Source organism: Bos mutus, chromosome 5 (genome assembly GCF_027580195.1).
Source record: "Bos mutus isolate GX-2022 chromosome 5, NWIPB_WYAK_1.1, whole genome shotgun sequence".
NCBI lineage: Eukaryota > Metazoa > Chordata > Mammalia > Artiodactyla > Bovidae > Bos > Bos mutus.
Window position 1 is genome coordinate 100,699,792 of NC_091621.1, and position 14,746 is coordinate 100,714,537.

A 14,746-nucleotide genomic window follows, 5' to 3' on the forward strand; every position below is an offset into this window, starting at 1 on the left:
GACGTTCTCATCTCTATTTACGTGATGTTTTATCAGTTCTTGTTATCAACGAAGATGAAAAATAGGAAAAGTATGACTCTGAATGCTGTCTCGTCCTGGCCCTGAGTAGTGCTCTCCCAGGAAGGCAGGTGGCTTGTTAACAGTGTGTTTCCAAGTCAGCTTTACTCCCACGTTGTTATGAAAGCTGCGATGTCTGCGTGTTGTGCGGAGCACACAGCTAATGATCTGAGAACACAGAGGAAGTTCTGGTTCCCAGATTCAGGTTCATAGTCTCACAGATTGGGACAAACGAGGCCCTCGGTGCACGGCAGATCCAGGAGCGTCCCCTATACAGGAGCCTTCAAGTGGTGAGCGCTCACAGCCGTGGGCTCGTGTGCGCACGTCCAGCCCCTCTGGCTCACGTCTGGTGCACACACCCCGGTGTGCCTCCTCTCCCAGTGCTTGTGCTTCTGTGCACCTCACTCTGCAGGACTGTGTGGAGTAGAGCGGTGCATCTTTATTTCAAGGCCAGGATATCCAGAAGCAAGTGGAAAAACAGTGGTGATGTAGCTAGTACTACTAAGAAGTGCCAAGAAATAATGATGGAAACGAAAGTGGGAATGACTGAGAGTGGAGCAAGGTGAAAGCATGGTCGCCGTCGCTCGCTCTCATAACCGTTCCGCCATCGGCACGACTCTCAAGAGCAAGACAAGCTCATGGGGCATGTGGAGGTCTGCTGTGCACACCGTGCTGAGCGTAACACTGCAGAGGCGTGGGAAAGCGACGGAGGAGACGGAGAAGCTTCTCCGCGTGCGGCTGCAGGACCAGCACCCGCGTGTAGCCCCGCTCGGCTTCATGCTGATTTAAGAGAGAGCTAAAAGCCCGTGTGAAGATCTGAAGACCCACAGGGGAGAATCACAGGGTACATCCTGTAATGCCAGCCATGGCTGATTTCACGGGCTCAAGGCTAGAGCCAGCATCAACCTTCACAACGTAAAGTGGGTGAGATATGGTGGCTGCTGGGAATTTCCTGACCTGCTTTGAGAAATTATTGATGAAGGGGCGTATTTACCAGAGCAGGCTTTTAAACTGGATGAGACAGGACTGTACCGGAAGAGGATGCCAGGCTGAAGTTACATCGGGAAGGAGGAAAAGCTGATGGCAGCCTATAACGAAGCCAAGTACAGGCTGACTCCGCGGGTTGGTGGCAATGCTTCCGGTAACATGAAGCTGAAGCCTCTCTTAATTTACCACTCAGAGAGCCCACGAACCCTGAAAAACATAGCTGCGGGCTCTTTTCCTGTTGTGTGAAAAGTAACCCCAAAGCCTGGTCACAGCCTGTTTGCCAGGACTGGTTTTCCTACTTTATCCCAGAGGCAGAGACACCGCGTGGAGGAGGGCGCCCCATCCAACCTTCGCTGCCGCCAGTGCCCCGGGCCACCCCGGCTCACGGGCAACGGTCACCCCAGCGTCGAAGCGGTGCATGTCACTCGTCCACCCTATGGACCAGGGAGGCTTTTACTGCCTTTCAAGAAATATTACTTACGTCACACTTTTCATCAGGAAGTAAAGGCAACTGATGAATCAGGAACAACCTGTGACAATTCTGGAAGGACGACAACATCTCCAAGGCCATAAAGAACACTGACTCTGCTTGGCATGAGGTTACAGCCATTACCATGACTGGGGTTTGAAAGAACCTTTGCCTGTAGTTCACGATTTTTGTGGATTTGAGGAGGTGGATCAGGAGTCCAGAGATCTTCAGCAGCTCAGTGACCCTCAGAGACGCCAGAGCTGGATCTGCAGGAGGATGACGTCACTCAACTCCTTGCTGTGCAACTTGGGGGCCTCACTAACGAAGACCTGAGGGAACTGAGGCCGAGAAAGGAGGGGGAGAGGCAGGAGGAAGAGGAACTGACGAACCGGGGAGAGTCTGCCTGCAGGAAATGGCAGAGGACGCTCTGTTGGAGGCGGCGCTGCTCGTTTGTAGCGCCGTTCAGAATGCGATGCAGGGCTGCTGTGTCATCTACGACGATAAAAACAGCTATGACCCAGACAGCACTGCATGGTTTTTTCAAGGCAATAGAATTTAATCCAGCATGGAACCAGAACCTGTGCCATCGACATCAGATGTGAGTGAAACTGCGACTTGTCTCCGGTGGCTGACACTCCTTCAGCTCAGCATCTTGTGCCTCGACCTCCTCCTCGTGGGCGCCTCTTCCGGCCTGCTCATGCGGTGCCAGTCCCTGCACGCTGCCTGTCACGCCGTTTGTTATACACTACTTGTATGGAAAGCATTATGAACCTGTTACAGTGCAGCACTACACGGTCAACTGTGTGAGCCGGGTACCTAGGCAAACATCGTTCAACTCACGTACAGCTCTCAGAACGGAGCTTGTCCATATGCAGGGGACTGACTGCCCTCGTCTGGAGCAGCAGAGGATGCTGGGCAGGACAGGCCAGGCCGAGTCACGCTGCTGAAACCACACCCGTCTCCACGCACCATGCAGCAGAGGGCCACTTCAACCTGAACTTGGGTGGCAGGTGGGCTGGGAGCTCTGCCCTGGTCAGCACCCCTCACTCTGGCAAGAGGCAGCCACTGCCAGGGGTGGGGGCACAGCATCTTTGGAGGAAGTGGATCCGTGAGCTGCAGCACTCAAACCCAGCAGCACTGTGTTGGCAGAGGGCTTGGCCGGTCCCAGCCCGCCGCGTGCCCGGGAAGAACAGACCCTCTGTGATGGCCTCGACTTTCAACTGAGCCCCGTCTGCACTGGGGTGCGGTTCTGTGGAGGCAGAAACAACGCGACGCTTCCAGCTGTGAAAAGACAGCTGGCCGAGGTCTTTGTCAATTGGACAAAAGTGAGCGTCAAATCACAATGGCTTTCTGATTCTGTTGGAGACACTGAAAAGGCTGCCATGAAAAGGTAACATTTACAACATGCTGGGGATGAGCAGCTTTTTAAATGAATTTTTGGTTGCCCTGGGTCTTCAGTGCTGTGCACGGACTTCTCTCCAGCTGCAGTGCTCAGGCTTCTCGCTGCAGCGGCTCCTTTTGGGGAATGCGGGCTCTAGGCCGTGTGGGCTCTAGGGCGTGGGCTGAACAGCCGAGGCGCAGGGCTAGGTTCTTCACAGCATGCACTGTCTTCCCAGGTCGCAGATCAAACCCGTGACTCCTGCATTGGCAGGTGCGTTCTTACCTGCGCCACCACTGGGGCCCCAGTGGGAACCAGGCTGGCCCACCAGGACCTCAACTTCCCACCTGTGAGCTGGGGTGAGGGCACTTCCTGTGCTCACAGCTGTCAACATGGGACAGGCCCCTCTGGGACTGGGGGTAGCAGCAGCCGTCACAGGGTGTGTGCACCAGGGTCCTGGGATGGCTGCGGGAACTCCACTATGGACATTCCCTGCCTTGTCCCTCCTGCCAGACTCCACACTCCACCTTTGCAGAATTCACGGGAAGGTCTCCGTGGCCCTGCCTAGCTGCACCAGGATGTGGGTGGGCAAGATGCCTGCGCCCCCTGCCCAACGAGCCTGCCTCCGGGCAGAGCTGGCACAGGATGGGGAAGTGGCTCAAGGGCCTGAAGGACACGTGAAAGCCTGGCCATCCCCCAACACCTACAAATCTGAGGCACACGCCTCACAGGTATCCCATTCGAGTGTTTATTTTGGTGACAGCTGCAGGGCTGCCCAGGACAGGGGCAGGCAGGTGTGGAGCTGCCCGCAGGGGGAGCGGGTGTCAGACCAGGGGCCCCACACCCGCAGCCAAGGCTGGAGTCCAGGCAGCCTGAGTCCCAGACAGCACCCCTCCGGGGTGGAGCTGGCCTCTGGCCGCCCTTTTTCAACAGGGTTCTTCTGGGCAGGGAGGGGCGGCCACACACCCAGGCACGGCTGCAGACACGGAGAGGCAGGGGCCAGTGGGTGGGGCTCCCCGTGGGGGCTCAGGTGCCCACGGGACCACTGGGGAGGGGCTGGCGGCCGCCCCGCTTCCCAAGGTGGCTTTACGAGGGGCACTGAAGTTTCTTATGAAGCTGTGCAAGGGAAAGGGACGCATCTGTCACCCCAGGACCAGACGGAGGGTGGCTGCTGCAGCCCAGGGGGCAGGGCCGGAGTCCGTCCGCCAGGAGACGTGGCGCTCACTTCTGCAGCGGCTGCAGCTCAGGTGGCAGGTCGCACCCCGTGTAGACGCCGTTGGTGATGCTGTACTCTAGCAAAGCCCCGAAGCACGGGTCCTGCCGACACATTAGGGAGCGGGCTGGTTCTCACAGCCGTCCTGCGCCCCAGGACCCGCTGCCTGAGCCCCCGGCCATGACTCACTCTGACAAGGACATGAGGGTTTCCCAGCACGATCAGCAAGGCTTTGGGTCTGGTGATTGCAACGTTAAATCTTTTTGAGTTGGACAAGAATCCCAAAAAATATCTATCATCTTCAAATCTATCTTCATTTGACCGCACCTACAAAACAGATGAATAAAAACAGTATTTAAAAATTTTTGGTGTGCAAAGGAATTCGATACATAAAAGCATTTAAAAACGTTACACGTCAGTGTGTCTTCATTTTGTAGTGCGAGGGGAACAGGCCTCACCGCACTGTGTACTCCCCAGGGATGACCTCACGTGTGAGTTTCAAGAAACGCTGCTTCTTCTCCTGCCTGAACTCCCTAATCTGCCTGCAGTTAATAGCAATGCACTGGTCACTGTGGGAATTTTTAAAAGAACAACAGACTCCTCGGAGCCCAGCTGCCTTCTTTCTGATCCCGCCTCCCCCTCGTCTCCATTCCTGGCTCCCTTCTCCAAATTTAAGCACTTCCTCCTGCTGCTGCTGCTAAGTCACATCAGTCGTGTCCGACTCTGTGTGACCCCATAGACCGCAGCCCACAGGCTGCCCCGTCCCTGGGACTCTCCAGGCAAGAACACTGGAGTGGGTTGCCATTTCCTTCTCCAATGCAGGAAAGTGAAAAGTGAAAGTGAAGTCGCTCAGTCGTGTCCGACTCCTAGCGACCCCATGGACTGCAGCGCACCAGGCTCTTCCGTCCATGGGATTTTCCAGGCAAGAGTACTGGAGTGGGGTGCCATTGCCTTCTCCCCAAGCACTTCTTCCTGGGACTCTGTAAAGAACGCCCTGCAGGTGAGTACTCGAGAGGGGCCCGTGCGGGTCTGGGGCAGGCGCCTACGGTGGAGATGATGATGACCAGGTACTCCTGCCCTTGGAACTCCTCCACGGATCCAACCTTTATATCCATCAGATCAACGTTTCGCAGAAGAATTTTGATTTTCTCTACCTTTGAAAGAGATAAGATCAAAGATAAAATTTCACAAATCTGACCATTTCTTTACATATTAACAGCAAGAGCCAAATAGTAACCAGTGAGCATCAGGGCCTCTCAACTCCTAATCACGTTTCATAACCTCTAAGTTGCTCATAGCACACGCCCTGATCTCAGATGGGGGTGCGCCAGTGGGTGCTGCCAGGAGTGGGGTTTTGCGTGAGACACGAGGGCATCTTGCGCTGCCAACAGTGGGGGGGCTCCAGGGTGCCTCCCAGGGTGGGGGGAGAGCCCCTCAGGGGACCCCACCCCCAGGGGCCCGAGCGGCCACCACAGGGAAGCCAGAAGGAAGGGGGCTGGGGAGACGTTGCTGCAGGCAGGGCAGGACCAGGTGGAGGCCTGTGGCAGAGGGGTGTCGAGATCTCCCCTCTGGAGAGACACCCTTGGCTGGGTGTCCAGCCAAGCTGGACAGAGGCTTGGCTCTCGTCAGGAGACGAGGCTGGAGGACAGGGACTAGGGGCCGCTCTTGCGCGCCCAGAGGACAGGCCTTCTTGAGGCGTGTGCCCACCGCGTCTGGGGCACAGGAGCAGCAGCTGTGCAGATAGAGGGGGGAGTGGCAGAGAGGCCGGGACCCCACAGACACGACTGCGCAGAGGACCTGGAGCAGCCCACACCTGCTTCCGGTAGGGCGTGATGACGCCAATGTCGCGGGCGGACACCTGGCTGGAGACGCTCCTGGCCAGCAGGCAGCAGTAGCGCATGACCTGCACGGCCTCGGCAGGGTTGAACCACGACGGGCTTCGTCCCTCTCGAGCTTCGTTGCCCTGAGTCACCAGGAAGATAAGAGAATAGCTGGTCCATCAGAAATGTCATTTTCTTGACAAGAGAAGTCCTAACGGTCAGAAGCCTGTACACCACAAGCGGAGAGCAGCCTCCAGTTGCCGCAACTAGAGAAAGCTCATTCAGAGCAATGAAGACCCAGCACAGCCTACGTAAATAAAGCTCAGTAAACAAGAGTATTCATCAAAAAGTAAGGCACCATTCAGGCCTGCGCTTTTCACACCCCGGAGCTCCACGTGCACAGCTCCGTGGCAGGGCACCCGCTGGGCTTTAGTCTCAGTTTCCTTCTACACAACCTTCTGCATGTTGGCAAATTCCTTCCACACAGATTTTGTCATGAATAAGCTTACTGTGGCCCTTGCTCCCTCCTTCAGGATGCCCCCCCTTACTGGGAGCGCTGCAGTCCATGGGGTCAAAGAGTCAGACACAACTTAGTGACTGAACACAGCCGCCAGCAGCAGCAGCAGCAGGAGGGACCAGCCTACCACAGGCTCTCAGCAAACGCCTGGTGACGGCTGGATTCAACAAGACCCACGCACAGACATGCGTACACTCTCCTGCTGAGCTGGCCCGAAGCTCACCCGCACTCCGTGGAAGATGAGGGGGAAGCCCTTCCTGGGCAGCTTCTCCCAGCCAAGCAGGGAGGCCACCACGGTGGGGTCCGCGCACACCTCCAGCTCTCGGTGGTAGAACAGTCTGGACGGCAGGGCCAGCAGGGCCGAGTGCGACCTGTAGTTCTTCACGAGCTTTGTCACCTATGGGGGAGGTGGGGCAGGGCCTGGGCCAGAGCCCGCGGGTGCCCTGCAGCTGCCGCCGGGGAGCAGGGCCCTGCGCCCGCGCCCCCTGCCCCTGCGCCCACCGCCCCGTCAGCTCCTCCTGCCTCAGAGGCGCTCAGGACACCTCCATCAGGAGACAGGGCCCCTGTGGGGCTGCAGGATGCCTCCAAGCTGCACCCTGATCCAGGCCATGGGAGCCTCGTCTTGGATCTGCTGCGGTGGGTGCTGGGTCTCTGAGGCTGGCCAGGACCTTGTTGAGAGCCACTGGGGATGGAGCACCAGGACACGAGGCAAGGACAACTGTGTTTCCTGCCTCAACTGTCCAGCAAGTTCTCTCCAGCCTTTCCTCTTCCTGGGCTGGGAAGGCCAGAGGCCCGGGACCCTCCTGCTGACACGCTTCTACTCAGTCATCATGACGGTGCAGCCTCTGAGACTCTTGTCAAAACCCAAAACCCAACTCAGCAGCACGACTTCTGCCTCAGCCAGGCTGGGCCCGCTGCGCTAGCCTGGACCCCTGCCCGCCACCTCGGCCACCTGTGCCCACCTGCCCGCCCTGCCCTCTGGCAGAAAGGGCCTGGAATGGGGAGCAGAGCCCAGGCCTTGCCCTGACCATCGCCCATGGTCCCTGTGCCTGGTTTTCTGTTCCGAGTCCAGAGGGGAACCTCCTCTTGCCTGTGCATGGGGGAGTCTAGGTGTTGGGGCTCCTGAAACGCAGATGCCAAGGTCTGCGCCTCGGTGCTGTCAGAGAGCCGCCAAGAACCAGGAACCGCACTCCACCTGGCACCTCAGGAGACCGCAGACACGCTGCCTTCTCCTCCAGGGAAACTTACAAAGCTCCTTCCCATTTCCCATAGCGTCACGGTCTGCAGCGGTCCTAGTCACGGGCTGGAGCTGCTGGGAAGGGCTGACCCCTCAGGAAGCCCCTCAAGGGGCCCAGGAAGCAGTTCCTGAGTTCCCAGGACAGTGGGTTTGAAGGCACCTCAGGTGCACCTAGGTGGTGGCCTCTGCCCCCAGCTGTGACTCAGGGATACAGAGAGGTGACCTCCCCGTTGGCCCCTCTGATCCAGTCTGACTGGATCAGACTGGCCCTCTGATCCAGTGGGTCTGAGCTCACCAACAAGGGGTTGTAGGCACCGCAGGCCCCAAAAGCATCCTCATCACGCAGGTATGCTGGTCGGGACATCAGTCTCTCCAGCATGGAGACGTTCAGCCCATAGGCCATGGCAAGTCTGGACTTGATGACTGGTCCCAGCTGCATGGGGTCTCCAGCCAGGACGATCTACAGCACAAACGGGGCAACTCTCAGTGTGTCTCACAGGTGAGGAAGGCAGACACAGCTGCCCGGGCCCCTGGTGTGTGGAGGGGCAGGGACCGAGGCTGGGGTGGCAGCGGCGCTTGGGCCTCACCTGGCCGCTGACGTCCGAGACCAGCCCCAGGGGGATGAGGCACTCGGGCTCACTGGCCTGGCCCGCTTCATCCACAAACACGTGCGTGAAGTGTCCGACTCTGCAGCAGACGCGTCCCAGGGTCACTCCTGCTCGAGTGTCCTGCCCTCAAGGCTCCGCCTCGCGGCCCGGGAGCCCGGGCACCTCCAACCTCCCCACACCGCACGCTGCCCTGCCTCTGCCCAGAAGCCCCAAGCCCTGAGCTCCCACCTCAAGCCTATCTGGTAGAAGAGCCCCGCGCTGCTGCACGTGGTGATGAGCACCCTGAAGCGAGAGGCCTTCCAGACGTCTTCCCCGTCTCTGCAGTACGGCCTGATGGCCTCTGTGATGGTCTGCGGGCGACAGGCCACCCTTAAGGTTACTGAGTGATTCTTTAAACTGGATGTAATCACAAAGCAGAACAGAATTCTCAACAGTAAGCCTGTCCTGTTGCCCCTTTTTAGCTGGACTACATAATGGTGTAAGATTGTTCTCTTAAATCAAAACATCTTAAGTTTTCTTATCGACATAATCCATGTCTTACAGATGCTAGAACTGAGAATATAACAAGAGAATCCTGCAGATCCTTCCCCAAAACTGCACATGCTCTCTAATCTTTTTTGCTAACCAAACTGGAAACCTTTATAGCAAACCAACAGAACAGAACCAAAAAGCAAGTACACATCTGCAGGAGGCGAGCAGGAGTGTCATTGCCTCACAGAGCTGGGGCTTCCCAGCCGCCACTGGACACCAGCGTGGAAGTGGCCCTCCTGTGCCCTCTGGCGGGGCGCACAGGGCCGGGGGGTGCTCACCTCCTCGAACCTGCAGGTGGCATTCACACGGACCATGGTGCCCGGACGCAGCGCTCGGCTCTCGTGCAGCCGCAGGCACACAAGGTCGGCCGCGCTGTTGGAGGGCGCACACACCAGGATCCGGCTGTCCGGCAGAGCATGGAAGACCTTCCCCAGACACATGGACGGTAAAGGCAAGATGGTGAGCAGCCAGCTCCAAGCCCCGCAACGAGGGCTCGGGACGCAGCCCTGCTTCCTGGCCCACGTCACCCATCGTGGCCAGAGCCCTGGCCCTGCCATCGTGTCTCCCAGGCCCTAAAGTGCCTGGGCGGGACCCTGGGAAACCTTGCACCAGGTCTGGGTGCCCGTGGGTCAAGCCAGGTCCCCAGCGATGCAGGACACGGAGCACACCCTGTCTTTCCACAAACTCAGTTTCAATCTAGACTGAGGCACCGGAAACATCTGCAGTTGCCCGTTTTGAAATGAAGCAACTCCTTCCTAAACTGAGGACACCAGCTCTCAGCAGCCCTACAGCCACACAGCAAACTGCTACATGTAAAGCCAATGAGACTTTCTGAGCTGTTTCCCACGCCTGATCCCAAGGTCTGCACCAACATGTCCTGACACCGGGAGCACGAGGCTCCGTCTCCCGCGACACCGCCTGGCCGCTACCTGCAGGATGGCCTCTATGATGGTCACCGTCTTCCCCGTCCCCGGAGGCCCGAAGAGCACATAGGGGATCGGGCGGCAGTCTCCGCTCAGGATCCTCCTCACCGCCAACTTCTGGTTCTCGTTGAGCATGGGGTTGAAAAACTCCTTTTCTCTTGCCTTCGGGGATCCGCTGACTGCATCAGGGAGAGACGGTCAGTGGGTCGCAGGCAGGGCCCTTCAAGACCCAATCAGCGTCACTCACCAGGACAGCTGGCTGACTGCAAAAGCCCAGGCCACTCGCCACTCCCCATTTCACTTGTACAGTGTCACCAAGGTGTCAGATGTTGTGGTTAACAGGTGGACAAGAACAGCCACCATCAAGGCCAGAGCGTGTGTCCCCCAGCAGCCCCAGACGTCCTGCCTCCAGGCCTGCGGGAGCCAGCCTGGTCCCAGACTCACCCAGCCTGCTGATCTCTGTGGTGAAGGCCCGTGGCACGGGTGTGTCCTGGGCACCTGCCTGGTGCTCCTCTGGGGCATGCTTAGTTTGGTCCTTCACAGCTTTTCTATTCTAGAAAAAAATCACACCAAAAAAATTGCTTAAAAAGAAAGACTTGTGTTCACGCAGGTTTAAAGTATGAAAGTAAACCATCATCAAATGCTTGTTTTATTAACAGCTCTCTGCACAGATCACAGGTCATCCCTTTCAGATGTAACAAAAATGCAGAATATCTAATAAAAACTGCTAAAAAGGACTATATTCTCCTTGAGTCCAGGATGTCTGCTCTTCCTGTGGAGCCTGCTCATCTGCGAGGAGAACCCGTGAGGGCTGACCGCAGGCACGGCCCTTGCTCCCCGGGGCCCCAGGTCCTCTCCATGTGTGAAGGGGCCCCGTGAGCTCGGCAAGGACTGGGCCCCAGGCAGACCCTCACCTGCCTCCTGGGTACGAGGCGGCCCTGGGGCTCCTCCCTCGTCTACTGGGTCAGGATTGTGCTAAGGAACTGGTTTTGCACATAAACTGGTTTTTAAACATAAACTGAATCTGACCTGGACCAACGGAACTATTTTTCAAATTTCTCATTATAATCAACGTGGTAATAAGCAGCTCTGCACGTGTATGCTTGTGCAATCACCTGATTACCTTCACGGTGTAAATTCCCAAAGTAAAATTTCTATACAGGTTTTCACACTGAAAAGTTTTTATCTTTTATCAAATTTTAGTCCAAGATATCACAGCAATCCACCCTCCCAGCATCACCTCAGTTTTACGGAAAACTGACCCACAGTAAGGACTGGGCCTCCAAAGCATGTAACTGCACAGGTCTGGACACACGCACACCCATGAACCCATCACCACAAAAAGCAAGTCTGCTTCTCAATCCCCAAGCACCCCATACACCCTCCTGCTGCTGCAGACTGACGTGCATCTTCCAGAATGTTCTATTCACAGAAGCGCACAGACGCAGGCTTTCCGACATCTCCACACAGTGCAACAGGTCTGGAGACCCCTTTGGGTGGTGCGTACGCAGACGTTACCCTCTTCCTTGCTGAGAAGACATTCATGGTGAGAACAGACTGACTGCTGGCCTATCGTCTGTGGATGGACGGGGATTTTTGCTGAGGTTGGGCCATTGCAAGGGAGGCTGCTTTGCACGTGCTCCCACTGCCCCACATGCTGCGGTGACCTCCTGCTCAGGCACTCCTCCTCTGTGTCCAGTCAGGTCTGTGTTCCCACCAGCGAGGGCAGTGAGGCTCCCTTGGCCCCAGAGCGTAGCCACGTTAGCAGGCACGTGGTGGGGTCTCACTGTGGCTGTGTGTTTCCCTAACAACTAACACTGAGCCCGGGCCCCCTGCATTGGGAGCATAGAATCTTAACCACTGGACCACCAGGAAGTTCTGTGTGAGGCTTTTTGTGTTCTTTTTTTGTTTAACAGTGAAAACAAAATAACTTACTGGAATATGAAGTTCAGAGCTGAATGAGTGTACCACTAATGGCAAAAAGGGGGTATTTTCACAGAAGCAGTATCTTTCCCAATCCCATCTCCATTTGAAGTCGATCAAAACACACCACTGGCCATTTAGTGAAAACGCTGCCTCCTCCACGAGGCAGACACATGGGCTCTGGCTCTGGGCTCCCTGGCCTGGGGCTCTGAAGGCTGGTGGTAGGACCTGGGGTGACCACAGTGGCCGCTTCTCGTTTCTTCTCTCAGGAATCACTGCTCAAGGTCTGAACCTGCTGCTTCACGTATTCTGTCTGATTTTTAATCATTTAGGTGGGAAGGTAAATCCACTCCCTGCAATTCCACCTTGGCTGGGTGCTTTGTCTGCAACCTGGCTAATCTGTAACAGGACAATGCTCTGTATTTAAAGTGCTAAGATTCAGCTCATCAGGACTGTGATCCACTACAACAGCAATACTTCCTGAGAATCAGGCAGTGGGATGTGCCAGGAAATGAGGTGAAAACAGTTTTGCAGATGACATTGCATCTTTGTTCAATGAAGACCTCTTTCTATTTTTCAGAGCAAAACTGAGTTCAACTACCAGTTACAGAGCAGATGATTTTAATGGAAACCTTCAGAGAATTTTTGTGGTTGTGTAGGCGTTCTAAAGCTATCATTTCTCCATTTTTGGAGAGGGGCTACAAAGTAGTAAAAAGGTTTATACATATCAGATATAATTTAAAAATCTGTATTTACTATAAAGTCAAAGCATGCTCAAAAAAGCAAATTGCAACAGCACAGAATTATAAGTTACAAGCTGTAACCTGTGGCATGAAGGGTTTTTCTTATTAATGGAAATACAATGATAAATAAAACCACTTCTATTTTACTCCTGAAAATAAAATGTAGAGCCTAGAACAATACCGGGCACATAATACGTGTCTATGGATACTGACTGCACATTGAAAGTGCCCTTGTAACCCGCACAGAGGTCACAAAAGAATGGTGCTCTTGGCGCAGTGCTCGGGGCCTTCTATGCGTGTGTGATGTAAGACGTGCCCCACTGCGCACAAAGCCACGTAACTTAAAGATAAAACTACGGAGCAAAGGTTAATAAAACTAAAAACTGGTTCTTTGAGAAGATTAACAAAATTGACAAACCACTAGCCAGACTCATCAAGAAAAAAAGGGAGAAAAATGAAATCAACAAAATTAGAAGTGAAAAAGGAGAGGTTATAACAGACAACAGAAATACAAAGGATCATAAGAGAGTATCATGAGCAACTATATGATAGTAAAATGGACAACCTAGAGGAAACAGACAGGTATGTAGAGAAGATCGACCTCCCAAGACTGAACCAGAGAGAAACAGAAATTATGAACAACCCAATTACAAACACTGAAATCGAAACAGTGATCAAAAAGCTCTCCAAAAACAAAAGCCCAGGGCCAATGGCTTCACAGGGCAATTCTATCAAACATTTAGAGAAGAGCTAATGCCTATTTTTCTGAAACTCTTCCAAAAAATTGCAGAGGAAGGAATACTTCCAAACTCATTCTATGAGGCCACAATCACCCTGATACTAAAACCAGGTAAAGACAAGACAAAAAAAGAAAATTACAGGCCAGTATCATTGATGAACATAGATGCAAAAATTCTCAACAAATTCTAGCAAACAGAATTTTTAAACATAAACATTAAAAAGCTCACATACCATGATCAAGTTGGGTTTATTCCAGGGATGCAAGGATTCTTCAATATATGTACATCAATCAGCGTGATATACCATATCAACAAATTGAAAGATAAAAACCATATGATCATCTCAAAAGATGCAGAAAAAGCCTTTGACAAAATTCAGCATCCATTTATGATAAAAATGCTCCAAAAAATGGGCATAGAAGGAACCTACCTCAACATGGTAAAGGCTATATATGAAAAGCTCACAGCAAACATTATTCTCAATGGTGAAAAACTAAAAGCACTCCCTCTAAGATCAGGAACGAGACAAGGGTGTCCGCTCTTACCACAATTATTCAAAATAGTCCTACATATGACAATTAGAGAAGAAAAACAAATAAAAGGAATCCAGATCGGAGAAGAAGTAAAATTTTTGTGCTTTTCTGTCATACATGAACAAGAATCAGCCATAGGCACACCCATGTCCCCCTGCCTCCCATCTCCCTCCCCACCCCACCCTCCGCCTGTCGCAGGGCCCCTGTTTGAGTTCCCTGAGTCACACAGCGAATTCCCGTTGCCGTCTGTCTCACGTGTGGCATTGTGAATTTCCACGTTGGTCTCTCCGTACATCTCCCCTTCCCCCTCCTCCCCTCCCACCGTGTCCACAGGGCTGTTCTCTATGTCTGTTTCTCCACTGCTGCCCTGAAAGTAAATTCATCGGTGTCATCTCCTCAGATTCCATATGTGTGTCAGTATATGATATTTCTCTTTCTCTTTCTGACTTCACTCTGTATAGTAGGCTCTAGCTTCATCCACCTCATTAGAGCAGATTCAGATGCATTCCCTTCTATGGCCTAGTAGTACTCCATTGTGTATATGTACCACAGCTTCTTTATCCATTCATCCCTCGACAGACATCTAGGTCGCTTCCATGTTGTTGCTATTGTAGACAGTGCTGGAATGAACACTGGGATTCATGTGTCTTTTCAGTTTTGAGTTCCTCGGGATATATGCCTAGGAGTGGGATTGCTGGGTCATATGGTGGTTTTATTCCTAGTTTTTTAAGGAGTCTCCATACCATCTTCCATCATTTTACATTCCCACCAGCAATCCAAGAGTGTTCTCTTTTCTCCACACCCTCTCCAGCATTAACTGTTTGTAGACTTTTTTTTTTTTTTTTTTAAACCTTACGATATGGTATTAGTTTTGCCAAATATCGAAATGAATCTGCCACAGGTATACCTGTGTTCCCCATCCTGAACCCTCCTCCCTCCTCCCTCCCCATACCCCACTCTGGGTCGTCCCAGTGCACCAGCCCCCAGCATCCAGTATTGTGCATCGAACCTGGACTGGTGACTCGTTTCATACATGATATTATACATGTTTCAATGCCATTCTCCCA

At 53.9% G+C, this 14,746-nt stretch overlaps 1 protein-coding gene across 1 annotated transcript in view; it reads right to left on the bottom strand.

Moving 5' to 3' along the window:
* Positions 1 to 1,937: 1,937 nt before the first annotated feature.
* Positions 1,938 to 14,746, bottom strand: part of MOV10L1 (Mov10 like RNA helicase 1) — a 68,247-nt gene continuing 55,438 nt past the window's right edge. The window contains 11 exon segments of the mRNA XM_014480859.2: positions 1,938 to 4,208; positions 4,294 to 4,431; positions 5,151 to 5,258; positions 5,918 to 6,067; positions 6,665 to 6,838; positions 7,974 to 8,138; positions 8,266 to 8,365; positions 8,515 to 8,636; positions 9,096 to 9,242; positions 9,747 to 9,919; positions 10,185 to 10,293. Coding sequence (XP_014336345.2) covers positions 4,113 to 4,208; positions 4,294 to 4,431; positions 5,151 to 5,258; positions 5,918 to 6,067; positions 6,665 to 6,838; positions 7,974 to 8,138; positions 8,266 to 8,365; positions 8,515 to 8,636; positions 9,096 to 9,242; positions 9,747 to 9,919; positions 10,185 to 10,293 — 1,482 coding nt within the window. The 3' untranslated portion in view covers positions 1,938 to 4,112.